This window comes from Hakea prostrata, chromosome 3 (genome assembly GCF_041222555.1).
Source record: "Hakea prostrata isolate BN-2017 chromosome 3, UWA_Hpros_2, whole genome shotgun sequence".
NCBI classification, from domain to species: Eukaryota; Viridiplantae; Streptophyta; class Magnoliopsida; order Proteales; family Proteaceae; genus Hakea; species Hakea prostrata.
Genome location: NC_142602.1, coordinates 21,507,639 through 21,523,867, shown reverse-complemented (window position 1 = coordinate 21,523,867; position 16,229 = coordinate 21,507,639). Strand labels below are relative to the sequence as shown.

Below are 16,229 nucleotides of genomic sequence, written 5' to 3'. Positions count from 1 at the left end.
CCCCCAATGTAAATTACAAACATCGACTCTTAAAGTTTTATGATTCTGGAAATGTGGTACAAAAATTAGATTTAATTATTTTCTTCATTTTTTATCTATTAAATCGAGAAAACAATGTTAAAAAAAAAAGTTTAAATAACAAAAAATTCTATTCACTGGTCGAATAATTCCAATTCATTAAACCATGTGTTATGGTTACATCCTTGAGAGCAAAGGTACATATGTATTGAAGTACACAATGGAATGAATCAGAATCAACACCCCACTAGTTTGGATGGAAGTTGTTGACCTCAATGAAACAATTCTAACAAGACACTGGACTTAATGGTTTAGAAATGGCGCTGCCCGTAGAAAGGCCTTCTTGCAAGGCTTGTGCAAAACATCCATCCTCATTCTACAAATCTTAATTTACTTCCCTCTCCAATCCAGCTCCTTGAAAAAGTAGCTTTTGAGTGTGACAATTTGAATTTTATCAGAACTTCTACATATTCTGCATACTCTGGATCTAGATTTATCCATATATGTGGCTTTGTTTTGTTGTAAGCAAATTTAAAGGAAAGGGAAGGGAAGAGAAATTTTCAAGTTTAAAGATCAAAACTATTATGGCTCCACTTAAAATTCTCAAGCACTTGTCTTCTAACAACTTGGAAGACCCAGATATCATAAACCAAAAACAGTACTAAAAATAAGATAGATCAAAGATGTTATGAACATTCAACCTTCACAGTTTGCACTTTTTAATAGTTTTTCACCAAAATGTCAATCAACAATACATTTTCTTATAATGATAATGTGGACTGAAGTTGATGAGAGTTTCTTGAGGAGGCTGGTTGTATTGCAGCTTTTCTCTATCAATGATGAGTTTAACTTTTCTTCATCTTGGGTTGGGCTGCAGCAAGGGTCAGTACTGAAACAGAAGTGCCGATAGTTGGGTTTTTCTGGATAAGTCCTCTTTCCCATCAAGGGGATGAACTGACATATAAATAGGGGTATAATGATTGAATTTAGATCTGAAACCTTACAGCCAATCCATATTCTACAATTCCTAAACGAAAGGTTATCATAATTTTTACCCTAAAAAGAGTTATTCCAATTGCTTTGTCAACCTTTCCAGCATCAAAATTAGCTTGTTCGTCTAAAAATTTTCTACATAAACAAAAGCACCATTTGAAACACAACCAAATAACTTGAAGCTTGTCACTGAAGATTCCTTGTGATCTTTAACACAAAGCACCAGTATTACAACAGAGCTTGACAACCAACAATGTAAAATTGATAAGAAAACTTGATGATGTTTCTGCAGTTACAATCAAACATCACTCAATTTGGGCATACAACAGATGTTAAAAGCGAACATTACAGCAAGAAATTTTCTATAAATTATGAATAAACCTAACAGATTGATGCAACATACCATAAAATCAGAAACAGGATACATTTTCCATTGATGTTGCATAGTTGCAGGTGGAGTATATGGAAGCAGCAGCAGCCCTGATAGCTAATTCCATGTCTGAATTTTCGATGTTCTTCAATCTGCAAGGGTAATAGATTAGTTTATGAGGGACTCTTCATTTGTCTCAGACACGCAAAACAGAAAATTATCAACCAATCAGGGCACCTGAGTTGATGTGGGTCCAACATCGAGTTGGCCTGTTTTTCTTTTAAATCAACTTAGGGTTGATAGAACAGGGTTGTACCTTTGATTCATATGTTTGTGTGGTCATGGGTCTCTTCTATGGACCTAAAAGTTCAGCATATGGACCAATTAGGAAAATAAGTTGGCTTATAAGTTTAATTAGTCTAATTATATAAATTCTGCCTAACTTAAATTATAAGGGCATAATAGCCTTTTTATGTTTACTTCAGTTTAAAATTATAAGGGCATAATAGCCTTTTTATGTTTACTTCAGTTTAAAATTATAAGGGCATAATAGCCTTTTTATGTTTATTTCAGTTTTAAAAGTCTCAGTCAGTTTCTATTTTCTTACTATAAATCAGTTTCTAAATCTTAATTTCATTAGGACTTCTTATGTAAGGCTATAAATAGCCTCCCATTGATTAGAATAGACTACAGTTGGTTAATAGATTATCTTCCCTTCATGCCTTTAGTGCTTTTGCTTGTGTATTGCTGCTGCAACTACTAGTTAATGTCAATTTTGGTCAGAGAAGGTCGATAAGTTGAGTATTTCATTGAGGTTCTTGGTGGAGTCGAGCCAAATCCTAGCTATCTCTGAATAGACGTCCCCAAGAAGCCATTCCCAAGCCTTGAGTGCTTCTGCTTGTGTGTGGCTGCTTCAACTATTAGTTAATGTCGACTTTGGTCAAAGAGGGTCCAACAGTCAAGTATTCCATTGAGATTCTTGGTAAAGTCAAGCCAATTCCTAGCTATTGCTGAATAGACAGCCTTCAAGAAGTCATTCCATTAATTTTTCAAAGTTCACAGGGCTCCTCATCTATGCATCTGCTAGTCTACACTCCGTTCCCTTATAACAGTTTTTATTTTTCATGAATTTTTGGATTTTTCAACAGATGAGAAGTCAATATCAGATTTGCACCAATCTAACTATTAAACCCTAGTGACCTTATATCCTAGTTTGACCCCACTCTGACCCCCCCCCCACTAAAAGAAGAACTTTCATATCATTTAATTCAATCATATCCCAATATTATTATTAATATTCTTTCCAAATTTCAACCATTCTAACACCTAAAGATCCCAATTTTCTATCTTGAGAATTTTATCCCGTATCTCTCATGGGATGGGCTGCATACCCTTGCTATCTAAATCATCATTTAAGTGCATATGATTTTTAACCACAAAGCCCTAAATTAACCCTTTGTCTCCAAGTACCAAACCTATCCACCCCATATAAGTTGGTTCTCTTAAAAATCTCATAAGAGCTGGCCCTCATATGATTGAGAGTCAGATTTTACATCATGAGCTAGTTAATTCATTATTGCATCATAAATACAACACAATTTAGTATATTTTTTTGTAGAAAAGTCTTCATTAAGCAACTAAGCGAGATACAGCCGAGGAATCCAAGGCAACAATTGCCTGGATCTAAGGATCGGAAATGGGCCAAACTATCTCTCCCGTCAAAGATAGGCCCCTCCTAGCTAGAGAGTCAGCACAGCTGTTAATCTCTGTATCAATATGAGCAATCTTACAACCAATAAACATGGGCATTAAATGAAGTATATCTTCTAACACTGATGAAATTTTGGGTAGGCCCTGACCACATTCAATAGCTTGAACAAGTTGTAGACAATCAAACTCGATTTCTACATTATCATAACACTCACCTAGGGTATAAAGCAAGGCCATCCCTCGAGCCAAGGCTTCCACTTCAAGAGCAAAGATAGCCTGAGCCGACTTCAAAACAGCCAACTTGCACTCCCCACCTGAGTTTCTGATCATCAACCCCAGTCCTGCCTTCTCCTTCTTCCATGATGCATCGGTGCTCAGTTTAACACATCCTACTTCAAGAGCAATCCAGACCTTTTCCTCCTTTTCTTTTATCAGCTTGCTTATCACCATCGGGCTTGCCACTGCTTTGTATTCCTCAAAAGCAATGTTAGCTCTATGGATCACTTCCTCAAGAGTTCCTTCAGTCTTTCTAAATATCAGTTCATTCCGAGAAAGCCACATATACCATATGATGAAAGCAACCCTTCCTGCCAACTCCCTCAAGCACACCCCTTCCTGTTTCTTCATATTATCCCATGAACAAACCCAAAGATGTATCCGCACTTCTTCACCCTGTGGCACCACATACTAGAGAGGAGAGCCGAACCACACTAGTCTTGCAAATGGGCATGTTAGAAATATGTGGTCAATATTTTCCTTGTGTTTCCCACATCTAGAGCAAATTGGATCGATCTGCACTTTTCTTCTCTTCAACTCAGTAGCCACAGCTAAACCTCTTGATAGGACTCTCCATAAAAGCTGCTTTATTTTTGGAGGGGCTATACATTTCGACACTAGGTCCCAAACTCTGTTTTCAATAAATCTAAAGCTACCTCAGATGGAGGTTGATGGGCCCATCTTCATTTTCTCTTCTTTGATTAAGCATAGAGCCTTATATGCTGATTTAACACTAAAACACCCATTTCGAGCTGCTGCCCAATATTGAGTATCATCTTGTGGAAACATACTCAAATTAATTTTCAGAATCTCCTCCACCTCTTCACGCGAAAAAAGCTCTTGTAGGATCTCCACTCTCCATTTTCTCTCCAAAGGGTCAATAAGATCTCCTACCCATTTGAAATTGCAATTGATGGGCCTCCTTGACTTCACTTTATATAGGGGCAGTGTGGGGATCCACCCATCATCCCATATGTCAATATTTGAACCTTGTCCAATCCTCCAACAAAGACAATAAACAAGACAATATGATTTATGGTCCAACTGTCTGAGGGAAACTGGAAATTTCTATTCGGGAAGCTATTAGAAAAGAACAAGCCTCAGGAACAACAATTTTGGGTAAGCATATTACCATCCATTCATCACAATTAACAAAGTCTAGATGTGGTAAACATATTTTTAGATTCCCACTTCCCACAGTCCCACCTACATGATTATGCAGCCTGATCCAAATTCCCATGCAATATGATGATTAGAATGTACTGTCAACTGAGTCACTAAATCCTGTAAACAAGATAATCCATTTGGGTTCTATTCAAGATCTCAAAGTGGAATACATTTGGTGCCCCATCCATGCATGTGCATAGAAAGAGACTCCATAATGGGATTTTTTTAGGAACTCTATCTACTGAATGTATCAACACTGACAAGTAAGCAGATGTTCCAAGATACCATAAATCTCAAAATATGCAGGGTCAGTTCCCTTATATTAACCCATTCCAACATTCCAAGAATCTCAAAATGCCTATGGTTTAATTAAAACTAAACTGCTACCATCAAATCAATCTTAAAAGACAAGAAAATATGACATGACAAAAAAAGGTGAGAAAGTAATACACTAGAGGACCAACAGGATGATTCTGAAGAGAAAAGGACGTACCTAGACTCATATTCGCTGCCTACTTGTGGCAAGCCATGTCCTGTGAACCAATTAGTGTATTGCAGGCCCTTCGCACAATGCAATTGCATCTCTGTCACTTGGTTCAACCAACTTTCCTGAATCGATGCCGTTATTAAACAATTAAAAATAAAACAAGGACTTATTTAATTTGCACTTTCAATTGATGATTTATTTAAATAAGACTTAAGATGAGGTTCCATAGTGTATTCTTCTTGTTGTTCATAATGCTTTGGTACATGAGACACAAATAGGGATTAATATCAAGTTAGAATCATGCAGATCAACTTTTGAATCAAAGGCTTTAAACTAAGTAGAACGAAATGGAATATCTAGTCAGTAACGTGGGTCAAGATCGGATGGATGATGAGATGATGAAACTTGATTAGGAGGACATTTGACAAAGCTATTATTTTTGGTACCTTATCTCAATTATAAATAATAAAAAAAAGGTGATAGAGGATAATGTTTCCCGAAAAATTCAATGGAAGCCTTTAAGTGCCCTTGTATGGAGAAGAGATTTAATCAAAGTTAAAGGAACTAGAAGAACTATAGGCAGACCTAATATAACTATAAGAGAAGTGGTGAGAAAGGATATGCATGGCTTAGGCCTTATGTCTAATACTACCTCAAATAGAGCTGATTGGAAGGTAAGGATCCATGTAGCTGACCCCATTTAGTTGGGACAAGGCTCATTGCTGCCTGAAAATTTGACTGGAGCAAAAAAAGTTTTACTTCAAATTTGGAAAAGGAGATAAAATTTATACTGCTCCCATTGACAATAAATCTGGGTCTAACCTAAACCTGATATCCTAAAAGAAGGCACATATCTTGTAGAAGCTTCTGGTGTTAAATGTTCCTCCAGTAATTACAATAAACCATGCACTCCTACAGTCCTACCCCTACAAAGAAAGGGACAAACTAGTTTTGACTATGAATCTCTTTTCCATGACCAAAATCAACCAAGTAGGACACCCATTTGATTGATATGGTTCCCATAGTGTTTCTCATGACATTTAAAAGAAAGCAAGAAAGCAGTTGCTGGTTAAAGTTCCAGTTGATTTTAGCATTGTAAAAATGATATTGTTGTTCTTTATGTTTTCCATCTCTTTTGTTCAGGAAAAAGGTCTGCCTGTTTACACCACTGGAATAGGAGACTACTGCAAGCTTGATGTGCACATGAAAACTTGTGAACCAACTAGCTCGAGAATTAAGAATGTCAAATATTTCCTGTTAGACTCACCAGATGTCTTCCCTCTTCAGTGAGAGCCTTTTCCATCTGATCAAATAATGCAGTCCACTTTGCTTGATGCAGTTTTGGATTTGCAATGTTATGGGGCTTCGGACATTCACTGGCACAAGATACAGAAGGATTGTTCTCTTGGTTAGATTTAAATTCTTTGGCCAAAAGAAAAGGCAACTCTGTCTGAATTACAGATCGAACTCTCTTCTTGCTACGCCGTAGAGCTGCACATGCAAAGAAAGCCAAATGTTATAAAGATCGAAAACCTTACACACTAATAACCCACCCAGCTTAGACAAATCATGTAGTTACCAGTAAGGCGCCCTCTAATGTCTTGCTGAAGAAGTTCCAACCATTGAGAAGCCACTGTGGCAGCTAAAATATAGAAAAACAGTCAAGTCAATTCCAGGTAACTTCTATTTAATGCACCACAATCTAACTCAAGTTGCATCTCATTATTATAGGACTGTATGTGAATGAAGAGATATTTAACAGTAAGAAGATTCTATTGAAACTAACCTTTTACAGATAGAGAAGAGACAGAAGCTTGGTTTTCCAACTCCTTGTTAGACATGGAACTAGTGTTCAGAGTAACATGTTCGTGCTCATCATCAAACGTAATTTGTGACGCACCAGAACTCTTATCTAAAATCTTTCTTACCCCAGGATAGAAGTTACCAGCTATCATCTGATGTGAACTCAGAGGAATTGTGTTCTGCCCACCTCGTTCATTTCGTTGTGAAATATTGAGTTGAATGGTTCCTGTATCATGTATAGTTTCCATGTCCTTCCTTCGATAATTTGTTTCTTTTGTTCCTCTTCTAAGATTGTTTGCTGTCCTGCTTTGACTACAACCATTTTCACTCTTTTCAGATTTCACTAAGGCCTCAATAATAGAATGAACCTGTTTACTGTTTCTCACATGATTTATGATTCCAGGATTCAATCCATTGAGCAGCCCACTTGGAGCAGCAATCTTTGTAAATCTGTTAACCTGTTCTCTTTTTGCAAGTTCCATTCTTTTCTTAAGCAAATCATTTTTACTTTTCCTTCCACGTTGCTTTGGCATTGGTATGCCTCCATGTGAAGATGAGAAAAAACCATTCCGTTTCATCTCTTTCCACACTCTCAGTGAATCTTTCTCATCCAAAGGGCCTGTAGAGCTCCCACACTCTGAAACATCCCTAGATTTCAAGTATTTCTGACTTTTGTAGGGAAAAATTTGGTCATCGTACACTGAGCTAGAGACATCCTCCACATTGAGATCCAACCCAGTACCTTTTGACTTTGTAAAATTTGTGTCACGATCTAGTGCTTGCTTTGTGAAAATGGATGGATTATTAAAGCCATCAACATTTTCTGGTGCATCATCATGTTGTGAATCCTTAGGAATACAGGGTTCAGCATTCAGATCCACACTTCTAAGAGGATGATCAATTTGACCCAAGCTCAGATGGGTGGCATCTTCCGTGAGAGAGAGAGAGTTTCTGCTAGTTTCTATTGTGCGAAAAATATCAGAAATCTTTGTTGCAGCCTCCTGTGTCATTGGAGATTTGTCTTCACTTTTACCCAAGAGAAATTGTATGTGGCTTCTTTAATCCTTGATAACTTTGGAGAAAAAGGTTCTCTTCCTGCAATTCAAAGTTTAAAATCTGGGCCACATTTTCGGTGAATCAGAACAGAGAAGTTCATGTCCATTTTAAAATGAAGAGAACAGTGACATAAAAATAATCAGATGCTTGGAAAGAACATTAAATCAGAAGAAATAGAAAACAAGAACAGATCAAGGTGACACAAAGATTTAACATGGTTCACAAAATGGTGCAATGTATATGTTGACGAGATGTTTCACTATGTAATTGGGGGGGGGGGGGGAGTTATAGTCGGAAACTCTCAAAAGTACACAAAATGGCATTTCAAGCCCTCCCCCAAAACCCTAAGTTGAGAAACCCCAAATCAAGTCGTAATTTACAAAGATGGTAGGACATATAAAAATCCTCTAAACTGGTAGATTCATCGGGTGGTAGTGCCTAAACACTAATGTGGCAAACACCAATCAAGGCTTGGCAACATATCAGTTGGATTGTCTTCACCAACAATCTTCAACACTTGAATATCTCCTTGAGCAACTCTTTCAAACAAAAAGATACCGAACATCAATGTATTTTATCTTTTCATGATACATTGGACCCAGTGAATTGTACTCTAGCCATCGGAAAGCAATCACCTCTTGAGTCTTGATCCATAAAGCAAGCTCTCCCCAAAACCCTGAGTTGAAAACACATTTACTTATACTTAACGTCATATAAATGCTCTTCAAAATGAGCCAATCTATTGAGTGATACCATACAGCAAAGCACTTGGAATATGATCTTTGATGGATTGTCTTGTGCCATGGGGGCCATCCCCAACAAGATTAGTAATGGCCAGCCAAGCCCTCTACCACCATCATAGATCTCACCAGAAAATGTCCATTTAGGGTTGCCACCAAAATATGGCGGACTATCTTAGAGTCAAATACAACGACTTGAGACCCACATGACAAAAAGAAATAGAAGACTGTCCAGCCGTTAAGGTTTTTGGTTACCAATGTAAACCTATAATTTCCAGGGGGATTCAAGAAGAGTAGGAGTGGAAAGGCTAAAGGTTCTTATATTCTTATTCTAATACCATCAAATACAATGGAGATAATGTTGTTACCGGTACAAAATAGTATATTCTCCTTTTTTCTTTTGGGGCGTGTTTGCCGGGGGGAAGGGGAGGACCAACACAAGAGTTAAATATACAACCTCTCAATCAACTTCTGACTAGAAGCTTGATTTCTTTCTCAAATAAAATTCAAACATGAAAAATAATCTTCAGTATACCAGCCCAAAGATGCATTAGATGATTCAACACATCAGCATGATTAATGCAGACCTCAAAATAAGTCTGCTATGATGAGCATCATAGAACAAAATTCCATCGAAACTTGCGAAATTTCCACCGAAATTTTCCATTTTGGAAAATGTGAAATGAAACTCATGAGGACCAAAAAAAAGTCCTCAGTTTCGAACAAAACTGTCGAAATTTCGTCGAAACCTGTTGAAACTTGGTTCAACCCAGTTGGACCAGCTGGTTCACGAGGGAAAAAAATTCCCAAATTTTGTGGGAAACTTGAGAAATTTCGTGGAAACCTAGAAAATTTTGTGGAAACTTGGGACTTTTTCCTGTAAAATTTTGTAGCTTTCCCAAATTTTTTATTTTATTGTTTATTTCATGTTTCCCCAAATACCCCCTCCATCAGGACTTCCCTATCCAAAGTGTGTATTCCCTCAGGTTGGTTGTCTTAAGCATATTGATGACCAAACTCATAAAGTTATAGTTGTCGATTAACTTGACAACCATAGGCATAAAATGTCATGGGATGTATATGTTCGTTGGTTGGAGGAGAGGATGTTAGAGGCATAGTACTACTCAGCTCACAAGATGAATCCACTCTTGGCACTCCTCTTAACACTAAGTTGTATTTTCTTTTTATTGTCAACTATTTTGAAGTTAGAAATTATATATTGAATGTTATGTGCTTAAGTAGTTAAGTTTATAATGTACTTTTTGGACAACTCTACATTGTTGTTATGAACATTGAATGACATATCTACATTGATTTTTTTAGCAAAATACAACAAATGTATTCTTTATACTCTAATTAGCTTAAATACAGGATCCCACCCCAAAATACTCTCTAAAACCTGTCGAAACTTGTATGGAAGTCCTTGATTTCCTCAAAATTTCACAAGTTTCCACCTAAGTTTCCCACTAATTTTTTACCATGATGAGCATAACAGAGAGAAGTGGTGTACAAAAGAAGAAGAAAGAGAAACACACAAGGCACACATTCTTAAATCAAAGAGAATACTCGACTTCTATTGAATATTTAAGCATGTATTTAGAGGGGAAAAGAAACACATCCTAGTTGAAGTATGAAACTCACAAACAAAGTTAATCCAAGTTATAACTCTTAACTTAATCCTATGTACGAAATTGAAACAAATAAAGACTAAACTAAAATATTAAGGTATTTTAATCAATCAAGTCCAACCCTTGTTGGATCAGAACACATAGGACCGCTTCTTTTTAGGTTGGGCCATAGCATGCAAACCAGTCTAATGATTCTGCATCAGTGATGGTGAGATACAGTCTACATATTTTTTTGCTAAGTGATATAGTCTACACAAATAAGTACACCATGATGCTTGCTTGTGGGCTGCAAAAACCATCAACAGAACATGAAACATGAACTTTGTATATAGCATCCGTTGCAATTCAAAAGTGATTGGTCTGTGCTTGAAAAATAGGCAAATAGAAATTCGGGTACTTTCTGGGCACGGATTTGTTTGGGCCAAAGACCCAACAAGCAGAGTTTTGGAATTTACAAGTAACCATTTGACCCTCCCACGAACCTTGACATACATGATGTTTTGAAGATGCAATACTAAAGTTCTAGAACCTAACAGTTGTGGTATAGAGTTGGAAACTGTGAAGTGGTTCTTCTTAAGGGTTAAAAGATTCATTGTTTGGAGTTTATTAATTCAAAAAAAAGAATGTCATGCATCAAGTCTTCCATACTAATCAATTAAAGCAACAACATTGATAGCTTTAAGTTAAAAAAATCAAACAGAACAGTGTGTCATCCTTCTAGATAGATTAAGTGCAAGATAGCTTTATCTGTCAAAGAAATTGAAAGTACGAGTTTATCCAATTCAGGAATTGAAACGAAGTAAGAGTTGTGATTTTAAAAGTAAAAACGGGGGGGGGATTTCCAGTACTCTAAACAGGATAACAGTTTATCAGCTTTCAGCTTTACAAGCATGGAAAAATGTTAAATATGAAAAGTTAAAGTGCACATAATTTTTCATCAAAATTCAACAATGTTAACTACTCATGAATCATTTTTTCCAAAACAGAGATGAGAATGACAGCGTTGGGACCTCAAGACTAACAAGTAAACTTTTGGCATCAAGGAAGCACAAAACAGTGTTTCATGTTTTTCTTTACAAATGCTTCTCCAACAACATAACATATGCAAATGCACATAATTCATGTATCCAAATATAAATCATGCAGAGATTACGTGTTGGTGGTCCCTCACCCATAGGAGTACCTAAAAATCTGCTATGTTCCAGTAATATCATGTCCCGTCTTCCACCATGTTCATTAATAAAGCAATTCAACTATGCAGGGAATAACCATTGAAGGTCAATTCATGTCCTTTCCATGGTTCAAGATCTCAATCTCAAGGTCCATCTCCCCAACCAAAGAATAAGAGTTGGGATAAGATCTTGGTAAGATCTTGCGAAGTTGATAGAAATCGAGGGGTATTAGGGTTCATTTCAGGCTGAAACTTGCTTTCCAGCCAACTTTTAGCCTATCTGAACACAGAAGTGGTCTTAGTTTATAAATAGTGTGAATGTGAATACCACTTCGAAACCCAAGTGGGAAACCACATGCTGAAGTAAAACCTTAAAATGGCCTGTTGTACACATTGAATACTCATACATTAATGCTTAAAGCTCAAAATTCAAACTATTTTATACATAACACATTTCATAGTTTAAATTACAAAGTTCAGATGATAATCCAACCATCAAACTTACAACTCGAGAGTCAACATTTGAGACCCTTTGCTTTGAGACCCTTTGGACTAAGTACATTGTCTCTCCTCGCACATCATCTCTTCGGCTGAATTGAAAAAGAAAGATATCCTGCAATTCTCCAACCATGTTCCTTACTCTCAACCCCCCCCCAAAAAAAAATCCCTTCCTTTTTCTTTTTTGTGGGATGGGTGTGCGGGTAGCTCACCAATTGACAACTAAATAAGATTGTCCACACAACAGCAGTCTGGTAGGAAAGTGAGAGGGAAAAAAACACAACTAAAAAAGAGGTCTCAAGTCAAGCTTGTTAGGTCATAATGCAAGAAGATTGAAGTTAGTGCACATGCCCACAAAATGATAGAATCCAAGCATAGATGGAGTTCAACAGATTGCAAGAAACAAAGAAGTCACCAATCCCAAACTTTTAAGGTAATTATTAGGGTTTTCCTGACCTTCTTTTCTTTAATGAGATACTGTTGTCATGGAGGCTATGGCTTGTCACTAGGTATTGGTTTGCATTAACGCATTTAGCTGTATTTGGACTCTACAGCAAACTCTCTGCCCCCTGTTTTGGGGAATACAAGTCCCAAAAAAAGTACTGATCAGTTCAGTGGAATTCATTTAGCCTGATTTTGCAGGAAAAACAACCATTCCATCACTACTTTTCTCCTTTCAGACTGTAAATCAGATGCATAGAAGTAAGTAGGACAGCCCAAAATGGCTGATTTTATGATAGAAGGGGGGAAAATTCCAGATCTATGAAAAATCTGAGTTTACATAGCTATGCAACTCAAGGTGCAAACTTGAATAAGAATGTCATGTAACAATATAAAATGGACTCACCCAAAAAACTACAATCCTTTGGAAATATGCTCCTTTTGGTTTTTCATTAATTATTGTCTATCTTCGTTGAGCCAAAATCTGAGGCACGACTATCAAGAAAATGGATATAGGATGCTGTGATTGTTTTGTAACTAATAATCAAACTTCAAAACATTATTTGAAACATAAATTTTATTCCATACAAGAAGAAAGAAGCTGCAATGGAATAAACAGTAAAGAGGAAGAAACTTGGACATGAAGTGCAGTGCACCTAGAAAGACAAAAGAGTCCCTCATAAGATTAATGATATTGATATCTTTAACTTCAGAGTGATGACGGACCCACTAACATCCAGACTGAAGTAACCAATGATAATTAGAAATATAAATGTATATAACATTACACTAGTGTTTTTTTTTTTAGATCAAGCAGCAAATGACATATAAGCATTCCTTAACACAAAGTACCAAAACATGAACTTACTCCCATCATGACGATATCATATTAATTCACGAATGGAATTAATTAACAAGGAAAGCATGACAAGTAACCAGTCTATTGAATCTAGAACTAGACTGTTCTGTTGATATTAAGGCGATATTAAGAATGTCGGGAGCAGATGTCTATACATGTCTTTGTCTTAACCTTCCATTACCACTGAAGTTCAAGTCTAGATCCACAGATGATGGATGCATTTACTTGGGTTAGATGAACAAGAACAACAGGAGCAGCCACTAAGTTTTAACAACCCATTCAGCCATCACAACACCAACCCTAAACTATCGCCTAAAGTGTTGATTTTAACATCAGAAAACCTAGCAGTCGAACTCCAGAAGACAGATCTAATATTAAACTGACCACTTAAGCATATATTAAGTCAAAACCCTAACCAAATCGTTCTTCATTGTAAGAAAACCAAACAATACCACATAGCACGGAAATGAAAGCGAGAGAGACAGAGAGAAACAGTAAGACAGATGAGAAGTGAGAAAAACAGCGATCCAGAGACTGAGAGACAGATTCACCTGTTTGTGAAATTTAAGGAGAAGGATCCGAGCACCGGTAGAAGAAGATTGACGAAGAGTATCCACAGTTGCAAGTGCTCGAGATGGGTAGCCTTGGAAAGCAACAAAACACTGGTCATGTAGCGGTCACACAGGAGGGCGAGGTGTTTGAAAAACAGATGACTTTACGAATTCTCTTGGCGTTCAAATTCAAATTAAGCTTGCCAGTTGCCACACGCGTGAGGTCGCGCGTTCTTTATAATTCAAACATTTGCTACGCAGCCGCAGAAAGAAGAAACTAAAACAAAGTAGTCTTTTTTTCTTTTTCTTTTATATTATACTTTTTTTCTTCCAAGAAATGGTTTACTTTTTTCCGGGGTAGAATGGTCAACTTCCATTGGTTCTGTATAATAAAACTCCGATAAGGTTAATAAAGTCGTAATTGTTGGTGAGCGAGATGCGTTTTAGGTTCAGCGATGCCAATGAATCCATCCCAAATAATGCACGGGATAAAATATTCATACTTCTCAGTGGAAAGGTTTTCGGTTCGACCCTTGCGGACGACAATATATTTTCAATATTAAAAAAGCACTAGTATCAAAAGGGAAGAAAAAAAAATTTATACATTTGAGGAAGAAAATATATTGTGATGGCCCATTGGATTGTTATAATGATGATTCATTTTGTGATGATTATGGTTCATAGACTTATCATAAAAGTATTGGTAAACTATGTACAAACTAGTCTTTGCTTCTTCTTCTGTTTTTTTCAATTTTTTTGTTAAGTAAACTAGTATTTGCTATTGCAAGGAGGAAAACATGCACTAGTATCTTATGTGCTAAGTTATTACGTGTGCTCGGTCCGAAGGCGAGGTATAAGTGTATGATACATGTATAAGTGCATCCAAATTCGGAAACAGGACTTTTAAGGATTGAAGAGGTGTAAAGTGTCGTGGTATGTTACGTGAGAAATGTATAGATTTTTTGGCTGGATTCGTACAATTTACACAAGAAATTCACCTAATTAGGCACTTCCCAATAATGTTCACAATGACGCCAATGATATAAGAAATGTTATACAATTTAATATGTGATTTTTCTTATTTTTCTTTTCCGATAAAACTATTTTTCACTCACAAAATAAATTATGATTGTTGTTTTGTTTTTTTGGTAAATAATAATTATGATTGTTGTTGAATGGTTAATTAATGCATTGTGCTATACCAATCACTATTTTAATATTATCATTTTTTAAAATAAATGTCAATCAATATGATTAAGATTTTACCTGGCTTTACCGTTATACCTTTTGAATCTCCAACGCTTCCACATAGGAGGTCAGAGTTCGAATCCCCTTGGGGCCAGTGGTGAAGCCTCGCCTACATTAATTATATAAAATTTCCCTAAGGATTAGTCGAGGTGTACGTTAAACTGGCTCAGATCAACCTCAAATCCAATATATATATATATAACACGAACATACCATTGTTGATTAAAATACCATTTAGTAGACTAAACAATTCCCTTACTTATCCCAACCAACCCTTCATGTGGGGGCAAAAAGCTATCAATGCTAAAATCAAAACATTATCTTTCAACTTTCAACTTTGTTCCATGTTTCTAATGGAAAGCCTAATAGAACTCCCAAACTCATTTCCACAATGACAATCACACTTACCTTCTAAAGTCAGGGTAATCGTAAGTTCCATGCATACCTTCTCAAATTCAAGATGGTGAATCTGGTGAAGAAGTTGTTCATCTCAAAGATAATGAATCGAGGTGAAAAGATTTGGGTTCATCTCCAATTTCTAGGCTTCCAATTGGAGCAACTAATCGCAATTCTAGTTTTCTTCCCTAATAAACCCCAAATTGTAGGGGAAGCCCATTTCCAAATTACCGGGTTTTTTTTACGTCAATGTGTTTTTTCCTTTTTCCTCTAAGGTGGTGGGCAGGGACAGAGCCAGAATTCAACATGGGGGAACCGAATAATGAGAGTCCGAATCACTTGTAGATTGAGTGAATACCGGAGTACTGACACATTTTCACTACATATATAGTGTGGGGTCAATGTGAGACCCCACATGGGTCTCGCCTTTGGATTATTTTATCATGTCCAGACATGAGACCGACATGTATTAATAATATAGGTAAATTATTAATAGGACTAAAATATAAGTAACCACCACAATTATAGATAAATTATTAAACAATCATAGTAGTTAATTACTTAGTAACCCTAAAAATTACACATGTCTCATTCACAATGTGAAATCAAGCAAAATTAATAAACAAATAAACTAAGAAAGAAAGACAATATAAAATCAAATAAAAAGAATACCAAAAAAAATTGAGAAAGAGTGAGAAAAAAAATAATCAGAGAAAGATAGAGAATATCTATTATGGAGAAGATAGGAATAAACTCTTAATGTTGAGTATTTTCGAGTTTTTTCAAGTTTTCCATAAGCCGGGTGTGAGAAAAGATG

The 16,229-nt window shown here is 36.4% G+C and overlaps 1 protein-coding gene across 4 annotated transcripts; it reads right to left on the bottom strand.

Moving 5' to 3' along the window:
* Positions 1-44: 44 nt before the first annotated feature.
* On the bottom strand, positions 45-14,017 carry LOC149021556 (uncharacterized). Of its 4 annotated transcripts, none has more exons than XM_089149781.1 (7): positions 13,769-14,017; positions 12,374-12,486; positions 6,808-7,940; positions 6,601-6,663; positions 6,289-6,512; positions 5,028-5,143; positions 45-1,533 (listed from the first exon to the last, which is right to left on the bottom strand). In XM_089149781.1, exons 3-7 carry the CDS (start codon positions 7,832-7,834, stop codon positions 1,422-1,424), a joined length of 1,542 nt encoding a protein of 513 aa, XP_089005907.1. In that variant the 5' UTR covers positions 7,835-7,940; positions 12,374-12,486; positions 13,769-14,017; the 3' UTR covers positions 45-1,421. The 4 variants fall into 4 exon arrangements, with proteins under 4 accessions (XP_089005907.1, XP_089005906.1, XP_089005905.1 ...); XM_089149780.1 differs by lacking the exon at positions 12,374-12,486 and having other exon boundaries at positions 45-1,297; positions 1,415-1,533; XM_089149779.1 differs by lacking the exon at positions 12,374-12,486.
* Between the last annotated feature and the right edge of the window lie 2,212 nt (positions 14,018-16,229).

Excerpts from the sequence above, each read along its gene's own strand:
- LOC149021556 (XM_089149781.1), bottom strand. The coding sequence starts at position 7,834 with ATGACACAGGAGGCTGCAACAAAGATTTCTGATATTTTTCGCACAATA. Across the intron at positions 6,664-6,807 it reads CTCTTCTCTATCTGTAAAAG|CTGCCACAGTGGCTTCTCAA; the intron begins GTTAGTTTCAAT and ends TCTATATTTTAG. Across the intron at positions 5,144-6,288 it reads CTGAAGAGGGAAGACATCTG|GAAAGTTGGTTGAACCAAGT; the intron begins GTGAGTCTAACA and ends GCATCGATTCAG.